This window comes from Nicotiana tomentosiformis, chromosome 1, assembly GCF_000390325.3.
Source record: "Nicotiana tomentosiformis chromosome 1, ASM39032v3, whole genome shotgun sequence".
NCBI classification, from domain to species: domain Eukaryota; kingdom Viridiplantae; phylum Streptophyta; class Magnoliopsida; order Solanales; family Solanaceae; genus Nicotiana; species Nicotiana tomentosiformis.
In genome coordinates this window covers 34,823,370-34,847,246 of record NC_090812.1, presented here as the reverse complement: position 1 = coordinate 34,847,246, position 23,877 = coordinate 34,823,370, and the positions used below count along the sequence as shown (strand labels likewise).

Genomic DNA, 23,877 nt, shown 5'->3' with positions numbered 1-23,877 from the left:
TAGAGGCCCTCAGTTTACTTCGCATTTCTGGAGAGCAGTACAGAGTGAGTTGGGGACCCGTGTAGAGCTCAGCACAGCCTTTCATTCGCAGACTGACGGGCAGTCAAAGCGGACAATTAAGATTTTGGAGGATATGCTCAGAGCATGTGTGATTGACTTTGGAGGTCAGTGGGATCGTTTCTTGCCTTTGGCCGAGTTTGCTTATAATAACAGTTACCAATCTAGCATTGAGATGGCTCCATTTGAGGCTTTATATGGTCAGCGATGTCGTTCGCCCTTCGGATGGTTTGAGCCCGGTGAGGCTAAGTTATATGGTACAGATTTGGTAAAGGATACCTTGGAAAAGGTAAAGTTGATTCAGGAGCGACTTCGTACAGCGCAGTCCAGACAGAAGAGTTACGCAGATCAGAAAGCGCGTGATTTATCATTTATGATGGGTGAAAAAGTTCTCTTGAAAGTTTCGTCGATGAAGAGAATCATGAGATTCGGGAAGAAGGGCAAGTTGAGTCCAAGGTTTATAGGCCCATTTGAGGTGTTGAGACGAGTTGGGGAGGTTGCTTATGAGCTTGCATTGCCTCCCAGCCTATCGGGAGTTCATCCGATTTTCCATGTATCTATGCTCCTGAAGTATCATGCCGACCTATCATATGTGTTGAACTTCAGCACAGTTCAGCTAGATAATAGCTTGGGTTTTGAAGAGGAGCCAGTTACTATTGTTGATAAACAGGTTCGCCAGTTGAGGTCCAAGAGGATTTCTGCAGTAAAAGTCCTGTGGAGGGGCTAACCAGTCGAGGAAGCGACTTGGGAGATCGAGGAAAATATGCGGAGCAGATATCCACACTTATTCGACACTCCAGGTACAATTCTAAACCCGTTCGAGGACGAACGTTTGTTTAAAAGGTGGAGAATGTAATGACCCAACTGGTCATTTTAACTTTTAGAACCCCGTTCCTTAAAATAAAATTTCCCGTATGTGTCTTTAATGATTTATGACTTGCGGGGATGGTTGGTTCAGGATTTGGAAGTGTTTGGGTTGAAATCGGAACACTTGGTTCCTTAAGTTGGCTTTAAAAGGCCAAGTTTGACTTTGGTCAATATTTTGAGAAAACAACCCCGGAATAGAATTTTGACGATTCCAACAGCTCCGTATGGTGATTTTGGACTTAGGAGCGTGTTCGGAATTTTATTTGGAAATTCGTAGTTAAATTAGGATTGAAATGGCTTAAATAGGAATTTAAAGTTTGGAAGTTTGACCGGGGAGTTGACTTTTTGATATCGGGGTCGGAATCCAGTTCCAAAAATTTTCATAGCTCCGTTATGTCATTTATGACTTGTGTGAAAAATTTGAGATCAATCGAACTTGATTTGATAGGTTTCGACATCGAATGTAGAAGATGGAAATTCTAAGTTTCATTAAGCTTGAATTGGAGCATGATTCGTGATTTTAGCGTCGTTTTATGTGATTTGAGGTTTCAAATAAGTTCGTATGATATTTTAGGACTTGTTGGTATATTTGGTTGAGGTCCCGAGGGCCTCGGGTAAGTTTCGGATGGTTAACGGATCAAAAGTTGGACTTAAAAAGCTGCTGCAATTTTTTATCTTCTGTTGGACATTCTGGGCTGTGATCGAGCCAGATATCGAGCCCAGAAATCGAGCCCAGGATCGAGCCCATATATCGAGCCCAGGATCGAGCCCAGATATTGAAGCTAGGGATGAGGCTCAGGATCGAGCCCAGATATCGAAGGTCCAGCTCGAGGGCCATGATCGAAGGCAATGCTCGAGGGCCAGGATCAAGACCTAAGATCGAGGGTCACAATCGAAGGCTTAGGTTCGATGCCCTGATCAAGGCTATGATCGAAGGACCAGGCTTGATGCCATAATCGAGGCCATGACCGAGGTCCAGGCTTGAGCCTGTGATGGAAGCCACGACCGAGGCCTAGGCTCGAGGGTCATGATCGAAGCCACGATCGAGGCCTAGTTCCGAAGGCTGTCTCGGCGGTTTTATAAAAAGGAGGCATTCGTCCCATTTGCCATTTCTGACGAACCTGAGCTTGAGCAGAGGCGACTTTTGACAGATTTTCAAGGGAAAACATTGGGGGTAAGTGATTCTAACTCGGATTTGATCTACATATACAAGTATATCATTGTTTTCACCATAAATTAGTGTTTTGAGATTGAAAGTTGGGAAACATTTTAGAAAAATCTCATAGAAATGGATTTTTGAGATTTCAGTATCGATTCGGAGTCGGATTTGAGTGAAACTGGTATGGTTGGACTCGTAATTGAATGGGTTATCGGATTTCATAACTTTCGCCGGATTCCAAGATGTGGGCCCCACGGACAAAGTTTTAATTAATTTCGGGATTTTTATTGAAAATGTAGTATTTTCTTATAGAATTGATTTCTATAAATTTTAGTGATTGTATCGAATTATATTTGGTTAGATTCGAGCCAATCAAAGTTGGATAATCGAGGAAAAGGCCTACTAGTGGATTAAATTGGAGCAAGACGAGGTAAGTCTCTTGTCTAATCTTGTGAGGGGGAAATTACCCCATATGTGATTAAATTAAATAATTGTTGCTAATTGTGGGGGCTACGTACGCATGAGGTGATGAGTGTCTGTGCGTAGCTACTATTAATACGAAAGTCCGGGTAGTTTAGGACTCAAAAGCATGAATTACTTGTGTAAATGGTAGTCCTTACATAATTAAATTATTTGATATATTTATATATATATATATATATATGTTGTGAATTGTTAGATAAAAACATTAAAGGATGGAAATCTCATATGCTTGAATTTTCTGTTTAAATTAATTAATTGTTAAAAGGAATTGTTCATTCTCCCGAATTTATCTTATAATAAATATACTCTCTTTCCGGAGGTACATAAGAAAATGTTCTCCTTTCTTGTGGAGCGGGCCAAACGCCTCGGCTGGATAGATGCATCTATGGATCGTGCCGCACGTCCCTCGGCAGTGTACACGAAACTCTGGATCGAGCCGTACGACCTCGGCAGAAATCGTGCTTGATAATAATAATAATTACACGATTTTTGGACAATTGAATTGTAGTTTGTAAAGCTATTTGATAAATTGGAAATTTATTGAAATTTAATTACAGCTTGTAAAGCTATTTGATAAATTGAAATTTTTATTGCATTTGAAGGATTTTTTATTATTTCTGCTAATTAAATAAAATTATTGTTAACTCTGTGAATCATGCTGATTTGAATAATTATAATTTATTTCGTTTATTATTGTTGACCCTTAGTGAGTGTCAAAGTCGGCCGTCTCGTCTCTACCACTTCGAGATTAGGCTTGATACTTACCGGGTACACGTTGTTTACGTACTCATGCTATACTTGCTGCACTTTTTGTGCAGGTCTTGAAGCAAGTACTTGTGGGGGACCTATCGTCTTACACCCACGTTATCCAGGGGCATATTGGTGAGCTGCCTTTTTGAGCTGTTCTGCAGCTATCAGTGTCTCTCCTTGTATTTTTTTCATTCTGTCTATTTTTATTTCAGAAAATATTTGAGGTTTTGTATAATCTACTAGATGCTCATACACTTGTGACACCAGGTCTTGGCACGCATATTGGTAGAATTGGTATCTTATAATTTTTCTTGGATTTAAATTTTATCGATATATGTTTAATTTATTAGTTGGCTTGTCTAGCTATAGTGTTGGGCACCATCATGACCTATAGGTGAAATTGAGTCTTGACATAATATGTCACATTTAATTATACCAAATAATGACAAATAAATACTTCGTGGAAACAAAATAGAATTTCTTTTCAACATTTAAGAAAAATCACAACAAAAATCAAAGGCAACTATGGCCATACATCAATATCAACAAGGGCACTATGAGGTACCGCCTCATAGTCCCAAATCATAAATAAATTCATAATATCTCATTTTCTTATCTCACCGCGGGAGCCTTCACAATTTATTTTAAATAAAATATTTTTTCCCCGAAATAGCATCCCGCGTTTTAGCCATCCTTATCACACCGCATGACTTCTAGTAGTTCCCTCTACTAGCCACGCGTATCAAGCCACACTTATCTCACCGCATGCGTTTCAATACCCAAACCTTATACCACTGCATGCGTATCAGTATCACAATATATCACAATTTGCACCTCAAGTGCTCAAATAATTTAACTTGCCAAAATAATTCAACAACAATATTTTTCCATAATAAAGAGCTCACGGCTCCATCACAATGAGTACGAAAATCTTACAAAAACATATTCAGGAATAAATTATTCAGGAAAATAATATTTCAAAATCTTTAATACGCTGCTTCAATATCAAATTTAAAAATGTCAAATACTTTATATTAATAATATTTAATTTATAGAAAATTAACCTTCAAATAATGCACAGAATAAAGGAAACCAAGTTTCAACTAAACATGTAAAATAATTAGCAGAAAAAGGTCAAACAAATTTAAGGTATATATTTCAGATCAATGATGAGGAATATAACAAGATAAAATAATTTAATAAATGCGCAACAGTGATCTACACAATTTAAAAATATAATCTTTCACATTTAGCCCGTGTACACACTCGTCACCTCGTGTACATGACTTTCAACACATTTCCTTAATCACATTAATATCAATCCTAGGGGAAATTTCCCCCACACAAAGTTAGATAAGTCACTTACCTCGACTTGCTCCAATTTAACCAAGTAGTATGCTTTTTCCTCAATTTTCCGATTCCGGTCGACTCGTATCTAGTTATAATAAATTCGATACAGTCAACAAAAATTATAGAATCAATTCCATAAGAAAATACTATATTTTTCAATAAAATCCGAAATTAACTCAAAAATGACCCGTGGGGCCCATGTGTCGGAATCCAGCAAAAGTTACGAAATATAAACGCCCATTCAACTACGAGTCCAATCATACCATTTTTACAAAAATCCGACATCAACTTGACCTCCAAATCTCAAATTCTCATTTTGAAATCCCTAGGCCCAAATCCTCTAATTTCACCCCAAAAACATGTAATCTATTCGAAATATTCAATGATAATCCAATATAATTGACTAAAAATGATCACATGTGACTTACCTCAAGTTTTCCCGTGAATTCTCTCTGAAAAGTCGCCTAAACCGTGTTGAATATGTCCAAATGACAAAAATATCGGAACCCCTCTGTTTTTGTAATCTAGTCAGTGCTTTCGCACCTGCGGACAAAATTCTCGCACCTGCGATCCCGCATCTGCGGTGAAATACCGCATCTCCAGAAATTACTCAGCCCAGTTGCCTTTGCTTCTGCGAGCTTTGGATCGCATCTGCGCCTTCGCAGGTGCGGAAAATTCCATCGCACCTGCGGACCTGCCCGCACCTGCGCCATTCCTCTCGCTTCTGCGCAAACGCTTCTGCGCAACATGAGCCGCATTTGCGGCTCCAACTGGGAAGCCCTTCGTCCGCTTCTGCGAGCCACAACCCACTTGTGTGAGTTCGCACCTGCGGTCAGTCCCTCCGCAGGTGCGATGACACCAAAAGCTGCAAATTCTAGAATTTGTCTAAGTCAGAATATTGATCCGATTTCGATCCGGATCACACTCGGGGTACTCGGGACCCCGTTCGAAAATACCAACAAGTCCTAAATCATCATACGAACTTAGTTGAGTCTTCAAATCATATCCAACAACACTAAAAACACGAATCACACATAGATTCAAGCTTAATAAACTTTGAAACTTTCAATTTCTACTAACGATGCCAGAATCTATCAAATCAAGTCTGATTGACCTCAAATTTTGCACGCAAGTCATAAATGACATAACAGAGCTATAAAAATTTTTGGAACTGGATTCCGACCTCGATATCAAAAAGTCAACTCCCCGGTCAAACTTCCAAAATTTAAATTTTTATTTTAGCCATTTCAAGCCTAATTTCACTACGAGCTTCCAAATAAAATTCCGATTACGATTTGGAATTCCAAAATCTCCATACGGAGCTGTTGGAATCATCAAAATTCTATTCCGGGGTCGTTTGCACAAAATCGACATCCGGTCACTATTTGAACTTAAACTTTTAATTTTTCATCAAAATTCCATATCTCGGGCTAGAGACCTCAGAATTTGATTCCGGACATATGCCCAAGTTCCAAATCACGATACGGATCTACCGGAACTGTCAAAATACTGATCTGAGTCCGTTTGCTCCAAATATTGACCAAAGTTAACTCAGTTGAGTTTTAAAGCTCTAATTTACATTTTAATCAATTTTTCACATATAAACTTTCCGGAAAATTTTACGGACTGCGCATGCAATTTGAGGAATGATCAATAGTGCTTTTCGAGGTCTTAGAACACATAATTAATTATTAAATTTAAATATGACATTTTCGGTCATCACATTCTCCACCTCTAAAACAAACGTTCGTCCTCGAACGGAGTTTGAAAAAGTACCTGAGCTGGTGAATAAGTGTGGATAACAGCTGTGCATATCATGATCGGTCTCCCAAGTCGCCTCCTCGATCGGATGACCCCTCTACTGAACCTTTACGGAAGCAATGTTCTTTGACCTCAGCTTTCGAACCTGCCTATCTAAAATAGCCACTGGTTCCTCAACATAAGATATATCCTTGTCCAACTGAACCGAACTGAAGTTTAACACATGAGACGGATCGCCGTGATATTTCTGAAGCATAAAAACATGGAATACCGGATGAACTACAGAGAGACTAAGTGGTAGCGCAAGTCTGTAAGCCACCTCTCCAACTCTTTCAAGAATCTCAAAAGGCCCAATATACCTAGGGCTCAACTTGCCCTTCTTCCCGAACCTCATCACATTCTTCATAGGCGAAACCCGGATCAATACCCTCTCACCAACCATGAATGCGACATCGCGAACCTTCCGATCCGCATAACTCTTCTGTCTAGACTGGGCTGTACAAAGTCGATCCTGAATCAACTTAACTTTATCCAAGGCATCCTGAACCAAGTCTGTACCCAATAGTCTAGCCTCGCCCGGTTCGAACGAACCCACTGGAGGCTGGCACCGCCTACCATACAAGGCCTCATACGGAGCCATCTGAATGCTCGATTGAAAACTGTTGTTGTAAGCAAACTCCACAAGTGGTAAGAACTGATCCCAAGCACCCCCAAAATCTATCACACACGCACGAAGCATATCCTCCAGTATCTGAATAGTGCATTCGGACTGTCCGTCCGTCTGAGGGTTAAATGATGTACTCAACTCTATCCGAGTACCCAACTCACGCTGTACAACCCTCCAAAACCGTAAGGTAAACTGTGTACCCCGGTCAGAGATGATAGATACCGATACACTGTGAAATCTGATAATCGCGCGAATATATACATGAGCTAGCTGCTCTGAAGAGTAAGTAGTAATCACAGGAATGAAATGAGCTGATTTGGTCAGCCTATCCACAATCACCCAAACTGCATTAAACTTCCGCTGAGTCCATGGAAGCCCAACAACGAAATCGATAGTGATCCGCTCCCATTTCCATTCTGGAATCTCTAACTTCTGAAGCGATCCACCTGGTCGCTAATGCTCATATTTCACTTGTTGACAATTTAGACACCGAGCATACTCCACTATGTCTTTCTTCATCCGCCTCCACCAATAGTGTTGTCTCAAGTCCTGATACATCTTTGCAGCACCCGGATGAATGGAGTACCGCGAACTGTGAGCCTCCCGGAGAATCAAATCAAGCAAGCTATCTACACTGGGTACACATAGCCTGCCCTGCATCTGTAGTACACCGTCATCTCCAATAGTGACTTTCTTGGCGTCACCGTGATGAACTGTATCCTTAAGGACAAGCAACAGGGGGGTCATCATACTGACGCTCCCTGATACGATCATAAAGAGAGGACTGAGAAACCACACAAGCCAAAACTCGACTCGGCTCGAAAACATCCAATCTGACAAACTGATTGGCCAAGGCCTGAACATCCAAGGTTAAAGGCCTCTCTGCTATCGGTAAATACGCTAAGATGCCTAAACTCTCCGCCTTACGACTCAAGGCATCGACCACTACATTGGCCTTCCCAGGATGATAGAGAATAGTGATATCATAATCCTTAAGGACCTCCAACCATCTCCACTGCCGCAAATTAAGATCCTTCTGTTTAAACAGATGCTGTAGACTCTGGTGATCGGTGTAGACCTCACAATGGACACCGTACAAATAATGCCGCCAAATTTTCAAGGCATGAACAATAGCTGCTAACTCCAGGTCATGTACAAGATAATTCTTCTCATGCACCTTTAACTGTCTGGACGCATAGGCAATCACCCTACCATCTTGCATCAACACTACGCCGAGACTAATACACGACGCGTCATAATACACAGTATAAGACCTTGTACCTGTAGGTAATACCAATACTGGGGCTGTAATTAAAGCTGTCTTGAACTTTTGGAAGCTTTCCTCACATTCCTCGGTCCACCTGAATGGAGCATCCTTCTGGGTTAATTTGGTCATAGATGTAGCAATATAAGAGAAACCCTTTACAAATTGGCGATAATACCCTGCCAAACCAAGAAAACTCTGGATTTGTGTAACTGAGGACGGTCTGGACCAACTCTGCACTGCTTCAACCTTCTTCGGATCTACCTTGATTCCCTTGCACGAAACTATATGACCCAAAAATCCCACTGAATCAAGCAAGAATTCACACTTTGAAAATTTTGCATATAACTTCCTTTCTCTCAAAATCTGAAGCACAGTCCCTCAAGTGTTGTTTATGATCTTCTCGACTCCGGGAATACACCAAAATGTCGTCAATAAACACAATGATGAAAGAATCAAGATAGTGCTGAAATACACTATTCATTAAGTGCATAAATGCTGTTGGGGCGTTGGTCAACCCAAAAGACATCACAAGGAACTCGTAATGACTGTACCAAGTCCTGAAAGCAGTCTTCGGGATATCTGGCTCCCGAATCTTCAATTGATGATAGCCTGAACGTAAGTCGATCTTAGAGAATACTCTGGAACCCTGAAGCTGATCAAATAGGTCATCAATACGTGGCAATGGATACCTGTTCTTCACGGTAACCTTGTTCAGCTGGCAGTAATTAATACATATCTGCATAGAACCATCCTTATTCTTCACAAATAAGACAGGAGCACCCCAAGGCGATACACTAGGCCGAATAAAACCCTTATCAAGCAATTCCTGTAACTGTTCTTTTAATTCTTTCAACTCTGCTGGGCCCATACGATATGGTGGAATAGAAATAGGCTGAGTGCCCGGTAACAAATCAATGCCAAAGTCAATATCCCTGTTGGGTGGCATACCCGGAAGATCCACTAGAAATACATCAGGAAAATCCCTTACTACAGGAACTGACTCCACAGTAGGAGTATCAATACTAATATCTCTCACATAGGCCAGATACGCATCACACCCCTTCTCAACCATTCGTTGAGCTTTGAGAAATGAAACAACCCTGCTAGGAATATTATCCGAGGTACTTCTCCACTCTAGCCACGGTAGACCTGGCAAAGCTAACGTCACCGTCTTGGCGTAACAATCAAGAATAGCGTGATAGGGCGACAACTAGTCCACGCCCAAAATAATATCAAAATCCACCATACTGAGCAATAATAAATCAGCTCTGGTCTCAAAACCACTAATAACAATTAAACACGACCGATAGACACGGTCCACAATAATAGATTCACCCACAGGTGTAGATATATAAGCAGAAGAACTCAAGGAATCACGTGATACGCCCAAATCCGGGGCAAAATAAGATGACACATAAGAATAAGTGAAACCTGGATCAAATAAGACTGATGCATCTCTATGACAGACCGAAATAATAACTGTGATAACAGAATCGGATGCAACGGCATCTGTCCTAGCAGGAAGGGCATAATATCTGGTCTGGCCTCCCCCTCTAGGGCGACCTCAACCTACCCGACCTCCACCTCTAGCTGGCTGTGCAGGTGGAGTGGCAACTGGTGCAGTAATCATGGCCTGAGAAGCCCGAGGACCCTGTGGAATAGGTGGGTCCTGAGAAATCTGTGGAGGTGCACCCCTCCTAAGTATGGGGAAATCCCTTATGATATGACGAGTGTAACCACACTCAAAACAAGCCCTTGGAGTATGTGGCTGCTGAGACTGGCTCGGGCCTGGTCGACTAGACTGCCCGCTGAAAGCACCCCGTACCGGAGGTACAGAAGACACTGGCGGTGCATAATATGGAACCTAAGGTTTGGGAGTAGCCGGAATACCACTGGAAACTGGAAATTTTGAATGAATAGGACGACTCACATAACCTCTACCATGACAGGCTGCAACTGGGGCACGAGAATTATTATATGTGCCAGAATCTCGGGGTCTCTTAACTTCCCTCTCTTACCACTCCCGAGTCCGTATACCTCCCAATCTTCTAGCAATTGACACCACCTGTTGGTATGTGATGACCATCTCTAGCTCTCGGGCCATACTGTATCTGATACTAGGGTGAAGACCCTCAATAAATCTGCGAACCCGCTCTCGAACAGTAGCAACTAAAGCTGGTGCATGCCTAGCCAAATCACTGAATCAGACCGCATATTCTGACATGATCATAGAACCCTGGCGCAGCTGCTCAAACTCTGCGTGCCATATATCTCTAAGACTCTGAGGGACATACTCCCTTAAGAACATATCAGAAAATTGAGTCCAAGTAAGTGAAGATGCGTCAACGGGACTATCCAACTCATATGCCCGCCACCACTGGTAGGCTGCTCCTCTAAACTGGAATGCCATGAAAGAAACCCCACTTGAATCCACAATACCCATAGTACGAAGGATACAGTGACATTCCTCCAGAAAACCCTGAGCATCCTCTGAAGCTAAACCGCTGAAAGTGGGAGGGTGGTACTTCTTGTACCTTTCGAGCCTAAGCTACTCTCCTCTGAGACTGCTGTCCTAATCTCAGGCCGAACTGGGACAACTGACTGCACTGGTATAACCTCTGGGGCATAGTCAACTTGGGCCCGTGGCTCCGGAGTACGGGCGGTGGGAGTCTGTGCTCCTCCCCCGGCCTAAGATGTGGCAGGAGCAAGTGGAATTAACCCTACCTGAGCTAGGGTTCCAAACATGCTCAGAAACCGGGCAAGAGTCTCCTGAAGTGCAGGAGTAATAACAGGCGTCTCAGGTGCCTGCTCTCCATCTGGAGCTACTGGTGGCTCTGGTGCAACAGCTCGTGCAGGTGCTCTGGCTGAACCATGTGGTCTTCCTCGGCCTCTAGTTCGGCCTCTGCCCCGACCCCGACCTCTTGCTGCTCCAACAAGGGGTGCGGGTGTCTGATCATCAGATCCAGTTATACGTGTCCTCACTATCTGTGAGAGAATAGAAAGACAATTGTTTAGAACTTCGAAATCAACAAAGGCGTACGATAGGGAATCAAAAAAGTGAATATTTCCTAACAGTTCCATAGCCTCACGAAGATAAGTACATACGTCTCTGTACCGATCCACAAGACTCTACTAAACCTGCTTGTGACTCAAAACACCTATGAACCTAGGGCTCTGATACCAACTTGTTACGACCCCAAATTCCCTCCCTAGGATGTCGTGATGGCACCTAGTCTCTAAGATTAGGTAAGCCTATCAATGCGGAATAAAAATTTAAATCTGAAATAAATAAACTACAATTCAAATAATTACAACTCCCAATAGCTTCACGAAGATAAGTACAGACGTCTCTGTACCGATCCGCAAGACTCTACTAAAACTGCTTGTGACTCAAAACACCTATGAACCTAGGGCTCTAATACCAACTTGTTACGACCCCAAATTCCCTCCGTAGGATGTCCTGATGGCACCTAGTCTCTAAGATTAGGTAAGCCTATCAATGCGGAATAAAAATTTAAATCTGAAATAAATAAACTACAATTCAAATAATTACAACTCCCAAAATCCGGTATAAATAAGTCAGAAGCTTCTAAGAATTTATACTCAATGTCTCTATATAACAGAGTCTAAGAAAATAGAGAAAGCAATATAACAATAATAGAAGGGGACTCTGGAGTCTGCGGATGCTGGCAGATATAAAAAGTCTCCGTGCACAGGTACCCACTAATGCCTAGTATGATAAGATATACCTGGATATGCACAAAAAGATGTGCAAAATTATAATATGAGTACACCACAGCGGTACCCAGTTAGTGCCAAGCCTAACATCGGTAGAGTAGTGACGAAGTCAGGTCAGGCCCTAGTGGAGAATAAATAATGACATGGTAAAATGTTTAAATATTATAATAAGATTAAATGACAATGGAAATAAATCAAGTAGTATGTCACATTTAATTACACCAAATAATGACAAATAAATACTTCGTGGAAACGAAACAGAATTTCTTTTCAACATTTAAGAAAAATCACAACAAAAATCAAAGGAAACTACGGTCATACATCAATATTAATAAGGGCACTACCGAGGTACCGCCTCGTAGTCCCAAATCATAAATAAATTCATAATATCTCATTTTCCTATCTCACCGCGGGAGCTTTCAAAATTTATTTTAAAGAAAACATTTATTTCCCGAAATAACATCCCGCGTTTTAGCCATCCTTATCACACCGCATGACTTCTACTAGTTCCCTCTACTAGCCATGTGTATCAAGCCACCCTTATCTCATCGCATGCGTATCAATATCACAATATATCACAATTTGCACCTCAAGTGCTCAAATAATTTAACTTGCCAAAATAATTCAAAAACAATATTTTTCCACAATAAAGAGCTCACGGCTCCATCACAATGAGTACGAAAATCTTACAAAAAATATTCAGGAATAAATAATTCAGGAAAATAATATTTCAAAATCTTTAATACGTTGCTTCAATATCAAATTTAAAAATGTCAAATACTTTATATTAATAATATTTAATTTAAAAAAAATCAACCTTCAAATAATGCACAGAATAAAGGAAACCAAGTTTCAACTAAACAGGTAAAACAATTAGCTGGAAAAGGTCAAACAAATTTAAGGTATATATTTCATATCAATGATGAGGAATATAACAAGATAAAATAATTTAATAAATGCGCAACAGTGATCTACACAATTTAAAAATATAATCTTTTACATTTAGCCCGTGTACACACTCGTCACCCCGTGTACACGACTTTCAACACATTTTCATAATCACATCAATACCAATCCTAGGGAAAATTTCCTCCACACAAGGTTAGACAAGTCACTTACCTCGACTTGCTCCAATTTAACCAAGTATTATGCTTTTTCCTCGATTTTCCGATTCCCATTTGAGTTGTATCTAGTCATAATTAATTCGATACAGTCAACAAAAATTATAGAATCAATTCCATAAGAAAATACTATATTTTTTAAATAAAATCCGAAATTAATTCAAAAATGGCCCGTAGGGCCCACATGTCGGAATCCGGCAAAAGTTATGAAATATGAACGCCCATTCAACTATGAGTCCAACCATACCATTTTTACAAAAATCCGACATTAACTTGACCTCCAAATCTCAAATTCTCATTTTGAAATCCGTAGGCCCAAATCCTCTAATTTCACCCAAAAAACATGTAATCTATTCGAAATACCATGAAAAACATGTAAACATCTACGGTGAAATACCGCATCTACGAGCTTTTGACCGCATCTGCGCCTTCGCAGGTGCAGAAAATTCCATCGCACCTACGGACCTGCCCGCACATGCGCCCTTCCTCTCACTTTTGCGCAACATGAGCTGCATCTGCGGCTCTAACTGGGTAGCCCTTCGTCCGCTTCTGCAAGCCACAGCTTGCTTGTGCGAGTCCGCACCTGAGGTCAGTCCCTCCACAGGTGCGATGACACCAGAAGCTGCAAATTCCAGAATTTGTCTAAGTCCAAAAATTGATCCGATTTCGATCCAGATCACACTCGGGGTACTCGGGATCCCGTCCGAAAATATCAACAAGTCCTAAATAATCATACGAACTTAGAAGAGTCTTCAAATCATATCCAACAATACTAAAAATACAAATCACACATAGATTCAAACCTAATAAACTTTGAAACTTTCAATTTCTACAATCGATGCCAGAATCTATCAAATCAAGTCCGATTGACCTCAAATTTTGCACACAAGTCATAAATGACATAAAAAAGCTATAAAAAGTTTCGGAACTGGATTCTGACCCCGATATCAAAAGGTCAACTCCCCGGTGAAAAACCCAAAATTTAAGTTCCTATTTTAGCCATTTCAAGCCTAATTTCACTACGGGATTCCAAATAAAATTCCAATCATGATATGGAATTCCAAAATCGCCATACAGAGCTGTTGGAATCATCAAAATTCTATTCTGGGGTCGTTTGCACAAAATTCGACATCCGGTCACTATTTGAACTTAAACTTTTAATTTTTCATCAATATTCCATATCTCGGGCTAGGGACCTCGGAATTTGATTCCGGGCATATGCCCAAGTTCCAAATCACTATATGGACCTACCGGAACTATCAAAATACTGATCCGAGTCCGTTTGCTCCAAATATTGATCAAAGTCAACTCAATTGCATTTTAAAGCTCTAATTTATATTTTAATCCATTTTTTACATAAAAACTTTTCGAAAAATTTTACGGATTGTGCACGCAATTTGAGGAAGGATCAATAGTGCGTTTTGAGGTCTTAGAACACAAAATTAATTATTAAATTTAAAGATAACATTTTGGGTCATCACAATTTATGTGAAATATTATTTTGTTGAGTTGTTCACTCCTGGATATTTTTTTTAAGATTTTGTGCACATTATGGTCGAGCCATGGGCTCCTTATTGTGGAAAGTAATATATTTTTGATTTCTGTGGCAAGTTGTAATATTTGAGCACTTGATGTGCAATCTCTGATAAGTTATAATATTTGTGCACTTGATGTGCAATTTGTGACATGTTGTAATATTTGAGCACTTGAGGTGCAATTTATGAGATGTTGTGATATTGGCACGTGATATTGTTGGGAGGTTTGTTCGGGTGTTTGCACGAGGTTTTTGCCGTGCTATTATTACTATTGATTCATGCACATGCGGCGTGACAAGGCGGGCTATATATATATATATATATATATATATATATATATATATATATATATATATATATATATATATATATGTGGGTTTGCGCATGTGACGAGATATGGTGGGAATATTATTATGCGCGTGCGGTGAGACAAGGCGAACAATTTACTTTATTATTGTGCACATGGAGAGACAAGGTGGGCTATGCCAGGAATTGAATTATGATGACATGTGATGGCCTGGGGGCATTGTCGTTCTTGCATATTTATTTTGGGACTATGAGGCGGTACCTCGGGAGATCCCCTGTCTTGCATATTTACTTTTGGGACTACGAGCGGTACCTCGGGAGATCCCCTATTGAGCATTTACTTTTGGAACTACGAGACGGTATCTCGGGAGTGCCCTTTGTTGACATCTCTCTATGGTTGCACTTGTTCTTGGTTATTTTGTATTTCCGTGATAGGTAAATCCTTGTGACCTTCTGTGATGTATTATTTGATTTTACTATGTGTTTGTACTCCCTGTTGTATTATGATGGCTTGGGCTTTTAGTACGAGACTCTGAAGATTTATATTTCTACTTTTTACCGATTTTCGATGAATGAGTTGTTTTAAATAAAATAAGTTACTATTATGTTTTAAATTGATAAGATTTACATCCAAATCAGTAGATTATCTGATGTTTTATTTAAATTAAAATGTCATTTTTCTTCACTCAAATTATTTCTAAAATAAACTCATTTTTTGTTGAATGTTTACTTAGTTTAAAAATTGTAACCTTACTTTATTGAAAATAAATTAATCGTGCGGATTTTATGTATTGACTTATTTGGCACGAGAGTTGTCCGTGCGGTTGTGATAGAGATTTGGGCACGAGGTGCCGTGATAATATGAAAAGGGGGCTAAGAACCGTATGTTATGATTGTGATATGAGCCATTTATTTGAAAGAGTTTTATATTCGAAGGATACTTATTTGAAGAACTATATTTGGAGAGGTATTTATTCGAAGGAATTATATTTGAAAGACTTGTTTAATTAGTTGTACTTGTGTTGTCTTATTCGTCTGAGTAATAATTATGGTATTCTTGGTGCCTTACTATTTATATCACTAGTTGATTATTGTTGCTATCACTGCTATTTATTTTCGATTATTTTGTATGGTACAAGTTATTTGACTAGTGAGTGTCTTGACTGTACCTCGTCACTACTCCACTGAGGTTAGTCTTGATACTTACTGGGTACCGACTGTGGTGTACTCATACTACACTTCTGCACATGTGCAGAGCCAGGTAATGTGAAGTCAGTTGATCGCGCGCTAGCAGTACAGATCTTGCTACGGAGACTCAAGGTAAACCTGTTGCTGCGTTCGCAGGCTTTGGAGTCACCTTCTGATATTGTACTTGCACTATTTATCTCTACTTCAAAACAATTGTATTTATAGGCTTTCTAGTAACTCAGTAGAGCTTATGACTTGTACTACCGGATTTTGGTATTGCAAATATTGTATAGAGATTTCTACTTTGCATTTGTCAGCCGTTATTTAATATTGTTATTATTTCGGTGAACGTTAGGCTTACCTAGTTCCTAAGACTAGGTGCCATTACGACATTCTACGGAGGGAGATTTGGGTCGTGACAGGGAGGCTATGGAACTGTTAGGAAAAATTACATTCCTTGATTCCTTGTGGTGCGAAAATTGTTGACTTCAAAATTCTAAACTTCTGTATTCTATTCTCTCACAGATGGCGAGTACACGTACATACGCATCTGATGACCAGGCACCCGCGCCCGCTGCTAGAGCCGCGAGAGGCCGGAGCTGGGGTAGAGGCCAAAGACGTCCACGCGGAGCACATGCACGAGCTGCTACAGAGGACCCCCCAGTAGCTCTAGTTGGAAGGCAGATACCTGAGGTACCGGTTGCTGCACCATCCCTCCAGGAGACTCTAGCCCAGTTTCTAAGCATGTTCACCACCTTAGCTCAGGCTGGATTGATTCCATTTTCTCCTGCCACATCTCAGGCCGGGGGAGGAGCACAGACTCCTATCGCCGGTACTCTAGAGCAGCGGGTTCAGGTTGACCGGGTTCCAGAGATTATACCGATGCAGTCGGTAGCTCCAGCTCAACCCGAGGTTAGGGCAGTAGTTTTTGAGGCAGAGCAGCTCAGACTTAAGAGGTATAAGAAGTACCACCCTCCTACCTTCAGTGGATTGGCGTCAGAGGATGCCCAGGGTTTTATAGAGGAGTGTCACCGTATTCTACATACTATGGGTGTAGCTGAGTCGAGTGGGGTTTCCTTTACAACATTCCAGCTTAGAGGAGCAACCTATCAGTGGTGGCATGCTTATGAGTTGAGTAGTCCGGCTGAGACAACTTCACTTATATGGACTCAGTTCTCGAACATTTTTTTAGAGAGTATGTCCCTCATAGCCTCAGGGAAGCATGGCGCGCGGAGTTTGAGCAGCTACGCTAGGGTGCTATGACTATGTCAGAGTATGCAGTTCGTTTCAGTGATTTGGCCCGACATGCACCGGCCTTGGTTGCCATAGTTTGAGAGAGGGTTTGTCAATATATTGAGGGGCTCCACCCCAGTATCAGGATTAGTATGGCCCGAGAGTTGGGGATGGATATTTCTTACTAGCAGATTGTGAGTATTGCTAGGAGATTGGAGGGCATGCTTGCTCGGGATAGAGAGGAGAGGGAGGCCAAGAGGTCCCGAAAGTCTAGCACTTATAGTGGTACTCGTGCCCCAGCTGCAGTTCACCATGGTAGGGGCTATGGGAGTCACCCCGTTCATTCAGCTCTTCCAGCCGCCAATGGTATTCCGGTCCCTTCTAGGCCCCAGGAGCCTTATTATGCATCGCCGGCGTCTAGTGTACCTCCTGCACGGGGTGCTTTTAGCGGTCAGTCCAGCAGACCTGACTCGAGCTGGTCACAGTAGCCATGCTCTCCGAGAGCTTGTTTTGAGTGTCATGACACTCGCCATATGGTGAGGGATTGCCCCTGACTTAGGAGGGGTGCACCTCCACAGACTTCTCAGGCACAACGTGTTCCACCGGGTCCTAGGCTATGATTCCAGCTCCAGCTACCGCCCCACCTAATCAGCCAGCTCGAGGTGGAGTTAGGGGAGGTCGAGGTCGCCCTAGAGGGGGAGGCCAGGCTAGATATTATGCTCTTTTGGCTCGTACAAAGGCAGTTGCTTCTGACTCTGTCAGTACAGGTATTGTTCCGGACTGTCATAGAGACGCGTCTGTCTTATTTGATTCACGCTCTACATATTTCTATGCGTCCTCTTATTTTGCCCCGTATTTGGGCGTATCTCGGGATTCCCTGAGTTCCCCTGTTTATGTGTCTACTCCAGTGGGAGATTCTCTTGTTATGGACCGCGTGCATTGGTCGTGTTTGATTGCTCTTAGTGGTTTTGAGACCAGAGCCGATTTATTATTGCTCAGTGTCACGACCCAACTGGAGGGTCATGACTAGCACCCGGACCATACTTGCCGAGCACCAACGTACATTTTATCTAACCTTTCTTATTATCTTTAAGGGCTGATGAGATCAATATATATGGTAGACATGGATCATGAACATCCAACAATGAAATATAATGGCATGAACATACATAACATGGGACGACAATACTGTCAAGAAACTATATATAAAGTACGAGCTACCATGCTGCCATGAAATACTATACAATAAAAATAAGCTGACAAGGCATTCCAAACAATACATGAGTTGACACCTGTCTATGGGCCTCTAAAGGAACATAAGTTCTACAACATTGCCGGAACAGGGCCCCGACATACCCATAATGTCTATAAACAAATGCATACCAAGACCACGGCAAGTCCAGAGAAGGGATCTCGCCAATAACCGCTGAACTGGGCAGCCTACTGTGGTGGGGGAGCTGCGTCTACCCGTCTATCAGGACCTGCAACATGACATGCAGCGTCCACAAATAAAAAGGATATCAGTACGAATAAAGTACTGAGTATGTAAGGCAGGAAAGCATAAGTAAGAACAGTAATGTAAACAGGGATAGAGAATATACAACCTGTGACATCTGGGTACCTCTGAGGGCTACTGACATGAAATGCATGACACATACATATATATATACATAAACATTTAAAACATACGCCTCTGTGGGCATCATCATCATCATACCGTACCCGACCATAATAGGCTCGGTAAAATGTACCCGGCCATCAAAAGGCTCGGTAGAATCGTACCCGGCCACGTGGAGCTCGATAAAACCCAACTGATCAGTGGTTGCACAATAGGTGCCATACCCGGCTGACTATAGCGTGGCTCGGTATAGTAAAATAGATACATATATATTATGCATGCTGGACTCATTGGAATCATATTTTGAACCTTTCGGGGTGACGTAAGGTCGGTATCCTCCGTACATGTTATTAGGATTAACTCTACATCAAGAATCTTATAAGAATCAGAAAGTACCAACAACATTGATAACATAAGAATCAGAGAAGTAACATCAACATCAATCATTCCATAAGAAGGGCAACAATGTAAGTACTGCTAGCTTCTAAGAGTAGAGTATCTTGGGAAGCTCGTTCATTACATTATGTACAATCGGAGTCGTGAAAAAGAATTAAGGGGATATCCTCACATGCCTTGTATATACTGCCCAACCTCAAGCTATGCAAATGTCATGACTCCTTAGTCTACAATAAGAGAAATGACACTATCGTTATTGTTTAAGCATCGTAACTATTATGTATCGACTGCAACCTATTTTACGATGAACTGGACAGCACCTCCCCTATTTATATGACTCCCCACAAGTCAAGACAATTACCAAACAGCCCAAACAACACCAACAATAATCATATTGAGCCTCCCAAAACAGTCCACCAACCAACAACATTACTACCAAGCCTTTCGATATATATTTCACATGTTCTAGCTTCAACGACTTAGCCGTAACTTGGATAATCTTAAATACATATAGAGTAAGAGGTTACTTACCTTTAAAAGGAAATAAAAACTCCAATTTGACCTTAATTGTCCACGAAATATCCCTCCAATGCTGCCACAAGAACAAGGAAGCGAAACTAGCAATCAATTCGGATTTTTTGGCACTAGAATTACTTTAGAAGACTTGAAATCACCTAGGGTTGATATTAAAAACTTGAGGGAATATTTACAGAATATAAAACACTTAAAACAACCTCCCACACGATCTGGAACAACACAAAAATCAGCAACAACAAGAAGAACAAGAAACTTACTAGCGCCAAAGGATTCTCGACACTTGATTTGTGTTGTTTGCCCTTTGTTTGGGTCTTGGATCATGAGAGAACCTTGAGAGAGTGTTTTTAGGGTTCTAAGGTCTGAATATACTGTAAAATAATGACTTAAAACGGGGGTGAGGCATCTAATATATATCCATATGTCTTAAATCGCCTATGCGGGCCCCATAGAGAGCTGTTTGGCGCAGTCTCGCAAAAACGTGAATATCTCTCTATTCCGAGATCATATCAATGAACGGTTTAATGCATTGGAAACTAGACTCATAGATATGCAATTTTGCGGGTAGATAACCCCGTAATTCCAAGTATATTGGGAGAAAAATATTGTAACATTTGACCTAAAGTTTAAGTAAAATTATAAACGTAAGTTGCGACAACCTTTGTCGACTTTTGTTTCATAACTCGCTTGACTTCAAGACTTATGATACGGATATTATATGATTCAAATACACTAAAACATGACCTCTTTGGACAATTAAGCACCTCTAGTTTTACCCAAAAATACGGGTACAACATCCTTGATTCGTTTAATTTCTAATACTTGTTAAACACCCTTATACACCCTTGTATCGTTTAAGACCAATAGGATTAACTTCTTATCATCTCAAAGATAATCTCTTCTCAGATTTAAGTCGACTAACTTACGTCGTGATCTAAGGTACGCGAATTTGGGTTGTAACACCCTCCCCCCTTTAGGAACATTCGTCCTCGAATATAAGGGTTTATGGGGAGTCTAACTCATCGTGAATTCCGACGGAAATTTCCAGTTGAGTTTACCCTATAAAATGGACACTAGCCAAACTTGCAAGTAGTTAAACCTAACCTATGGCCTTACAAGACTATACAAAGCATTATGGATATGTACATTATCTGCATATCACCATTCTGTATTTAAAAAAAAAGAGTATTCACAAGCTATTGCTTACCTCATAGAGTCGTTTTACCTTCTAATGCGTCTTGCTTTCCCCCGGTATCCTTGTTATCTTCAATCTAGAATAGGTAAGGGTATTTACATTTCATCTCCTCTTCTGCTTTCCATGTCATTTCTTCTATATTTTTGTTCCTCCATAATACTTTGACGGAAGCTACATCCTTTGTTCTCAGCTTGCGAACTTGTCGATCTAATATAGTCACTGGCACTTCTTCATATGATAGATCATCTGTAACTTGTACATTTTTTTATAGGGACGAACCGAGAAAGGTCTCCAATACATTTCCTCAACATAGATACATGGAATACCGGGTGGACAAATTCCAATTCGGATGGCAATTCTAACTCATAAGCAACTTGTCTAATTCGTCGAAGAATTTTGTACGGCCCAATATACCGCAATAGACTTCTTCATGTTATCCCACCAATACTGCTCCTTAACGTCATGATACATCTTTGTCGAGCCGGGATGGATAGAATATCGAGACTGATGAATCTCAATCATAAGGTAGGATCTTCATATTGACGTGTTTTTACCTCGGCTACCAAAGATGATTCTATTGTATTCTGTAGAGTAACACCTCCGTCATCAGAGTCTAACAATTTGATTCTCATATTGGCCAGCTGGTGAAGCTCTTTGGTCAACCCTTATCTACCTGCCTTAATGTCTATTAAGCTTCCCATTGACTTACGACTGAGAGCGTCTGCCATAACATTGGCTTTACTGGGATGGTACAATATCTCGACGTCGTAGTCTTTTAGTAATTCAAGCCACCTACGCTGCCTCAAATTCAACTCCTTCTGCTTGAATATGTATTGTAAACTTTTGTGATCTGTGTAGATGTCAACATGGATGCCGTATAAGTAGTGCCGCCATATCTTCAAAGTATATATTACTGCAGCCAATTCCAAATCATGAGTCGGGTAATTCTTTTCATGCTTCTTCGATTATCTTGATACATAAGCAATCACCTTCCCACGTTGCATCAATACGCACCCCAAACCTATACCTGAGGCATCACAATATACCACATAACCTTCTATTCTTTCTGGGAGAGTGAGCACTGGCGCGGATGTCAATCGATTCTTTAGCTCCTGAAAACTACGTTCACAAGCGTCAGACTAGTGGAAATTGGTAGCTTTTTATGTTAACTTAGTCAATGGCGCTGATATAGAGGAAACCCTTCTACAAACTGCTTATAATATCCTGCTAGCCCCAGGAAGCTGCGAACTTCTGACGGTGTTGTAGGTCTCGGCCAATTCTTCACTGCATTGATCTTTTGAATGTCGACACTAATACCCTCGTCAGATATCACATGGACAAGGAATGCTATTGCGTTCAGCTAGAATTCACATTTGGAGAGCTTAGCATATAACTTATGATCCTGAAGGGTCTGTAATACTATCCGCAAGTGGCCTGCATGTTCCGCCTCCGAATGAGAATACACGAGAATATCATCAATGAATACGATCACGAACACATCAAGATAGGGCCTGAATACACTATTCATGAGATTCATAAAAGCTGCTGGGGCATTTGTTATCCCGAACGACATCACCAAGAACTCAAAGTGCCCATATCTTGTCCGGAAGGCCGTCTTTGGAATATCCTTCTCCTTAACCCTCACCCGATGATACCCTGAACGTAAGTCAATCTTGGAGAAATACTTGGCACCCTGGAGTTGGTCAAACATGTCGTCAATCCTTGGAAGTGGATACTTGTTCTTTATAGTAAACTTATTCAACTGTCGATAATAGATACACATCCTTAACGACCTATCTTTCTTTCGCACGAACAAGACTGGCGTACCCCAATGTGAAGTGATAGTCCTAATGAAACCCTTATCCAGCAAGTCCTTCAACTGCGCCTTCAACTCTCGCAACTCTGCCGGGGCCATCCTGTATGGAGGGATAGAGATCGGTTGAGTGTCAGGCAACGCATCAATGATAAGCTCAATCTCCCTTTCAGGAGGAAGGCCTGAGAGTTTATCTGGGAAAATATCTAGAAATTCATTGACCACGTGGATTGATTGAAGAGTAGGCAGCTTCGCCTCCGCATCCCTAACGTAAACAAGTTGATAAATGTAACCTTTTGAGATCATCTTCCTTGCCTTAAGATAGGAAATAAACCTACCTTTTGGCATAGCAATGTTCCCTTTCCATTCAATGACGGGTTCACCAGGAAACTGAAACCTAACCATCTTCGTACGACAGTCAACATTTGCATAGCATGAGGCCAACCAGTCCATTCCCATTATCACATCAAAATCAACCATTTCTAACTCAAATAAATTTGTCGAGGTCTGACAACTACAAATCATCACAGTGTGACCTCTATATACCCTTCTAGAAATCACAGAATCTCCTATCGGAGTGGATACCGCAAGTGGTTTACTTATCAATTCAGGTTCAACGCCAAACTTATTAGCCACAAATGGTGTAACATATAATAATGTAGATCTCGGATCAATCAGCGCATATACATCATAAGAAAACACAGAATTTATACCTGTAAAAACATCCGGAGAAGACTCGAGATCCTGTCGACCTACTAGTGCATAGGTTCGATTTTAAGCACCACTCGAACTCGACACTGTACCTTTACATCTACCACGACATGTCGACTGTTGAAAAC

At 41.1% G+C, this 23,877-nt stretch overlaps 1 protein-coding gene across 1 annotated transcript; it reads right to left on the bottom strand.

Annotated features, from left to right (window-relative positions):
* Positions 1–22,399: 22,399 nt before the first annotated feature.
* Positions 22,400–23,518, bottom strand: LOC138905543 (uncharacterized). Its single transcript, XM_070194066.1, has 2 exons — positions 23,045–23,518; positions 22,400–22,585 (listed from the first exon to the last, which is right to left on the bottom strand). Exons 1-2 carry the CDS (start codon positions 23,516–23,518, stop codon positions 22,400–22,402), a joined length of 660 nt encoding a protein of 219 aa, XP_070050167.1.
* Between the last annotated feature and the right edge of the window lie 359 nt (positions 23,519–23,877).

Coding starts and splice junctions, on each gene's coding strand:
- LOC138905543 (XM_070194066.1), bottom strand. CDS start 23,518: ATGGTTGATTTTGATGTGATAATGGGAATGGACTGGTTGGCCTCATGC. Junction 22,586..23,044: donor CTTCACATTGGGGTACGCCA/GTCTTGTTCGTG, acceptor TGTGAATTCTAG/CTGAACGCAATAGCATTCCT.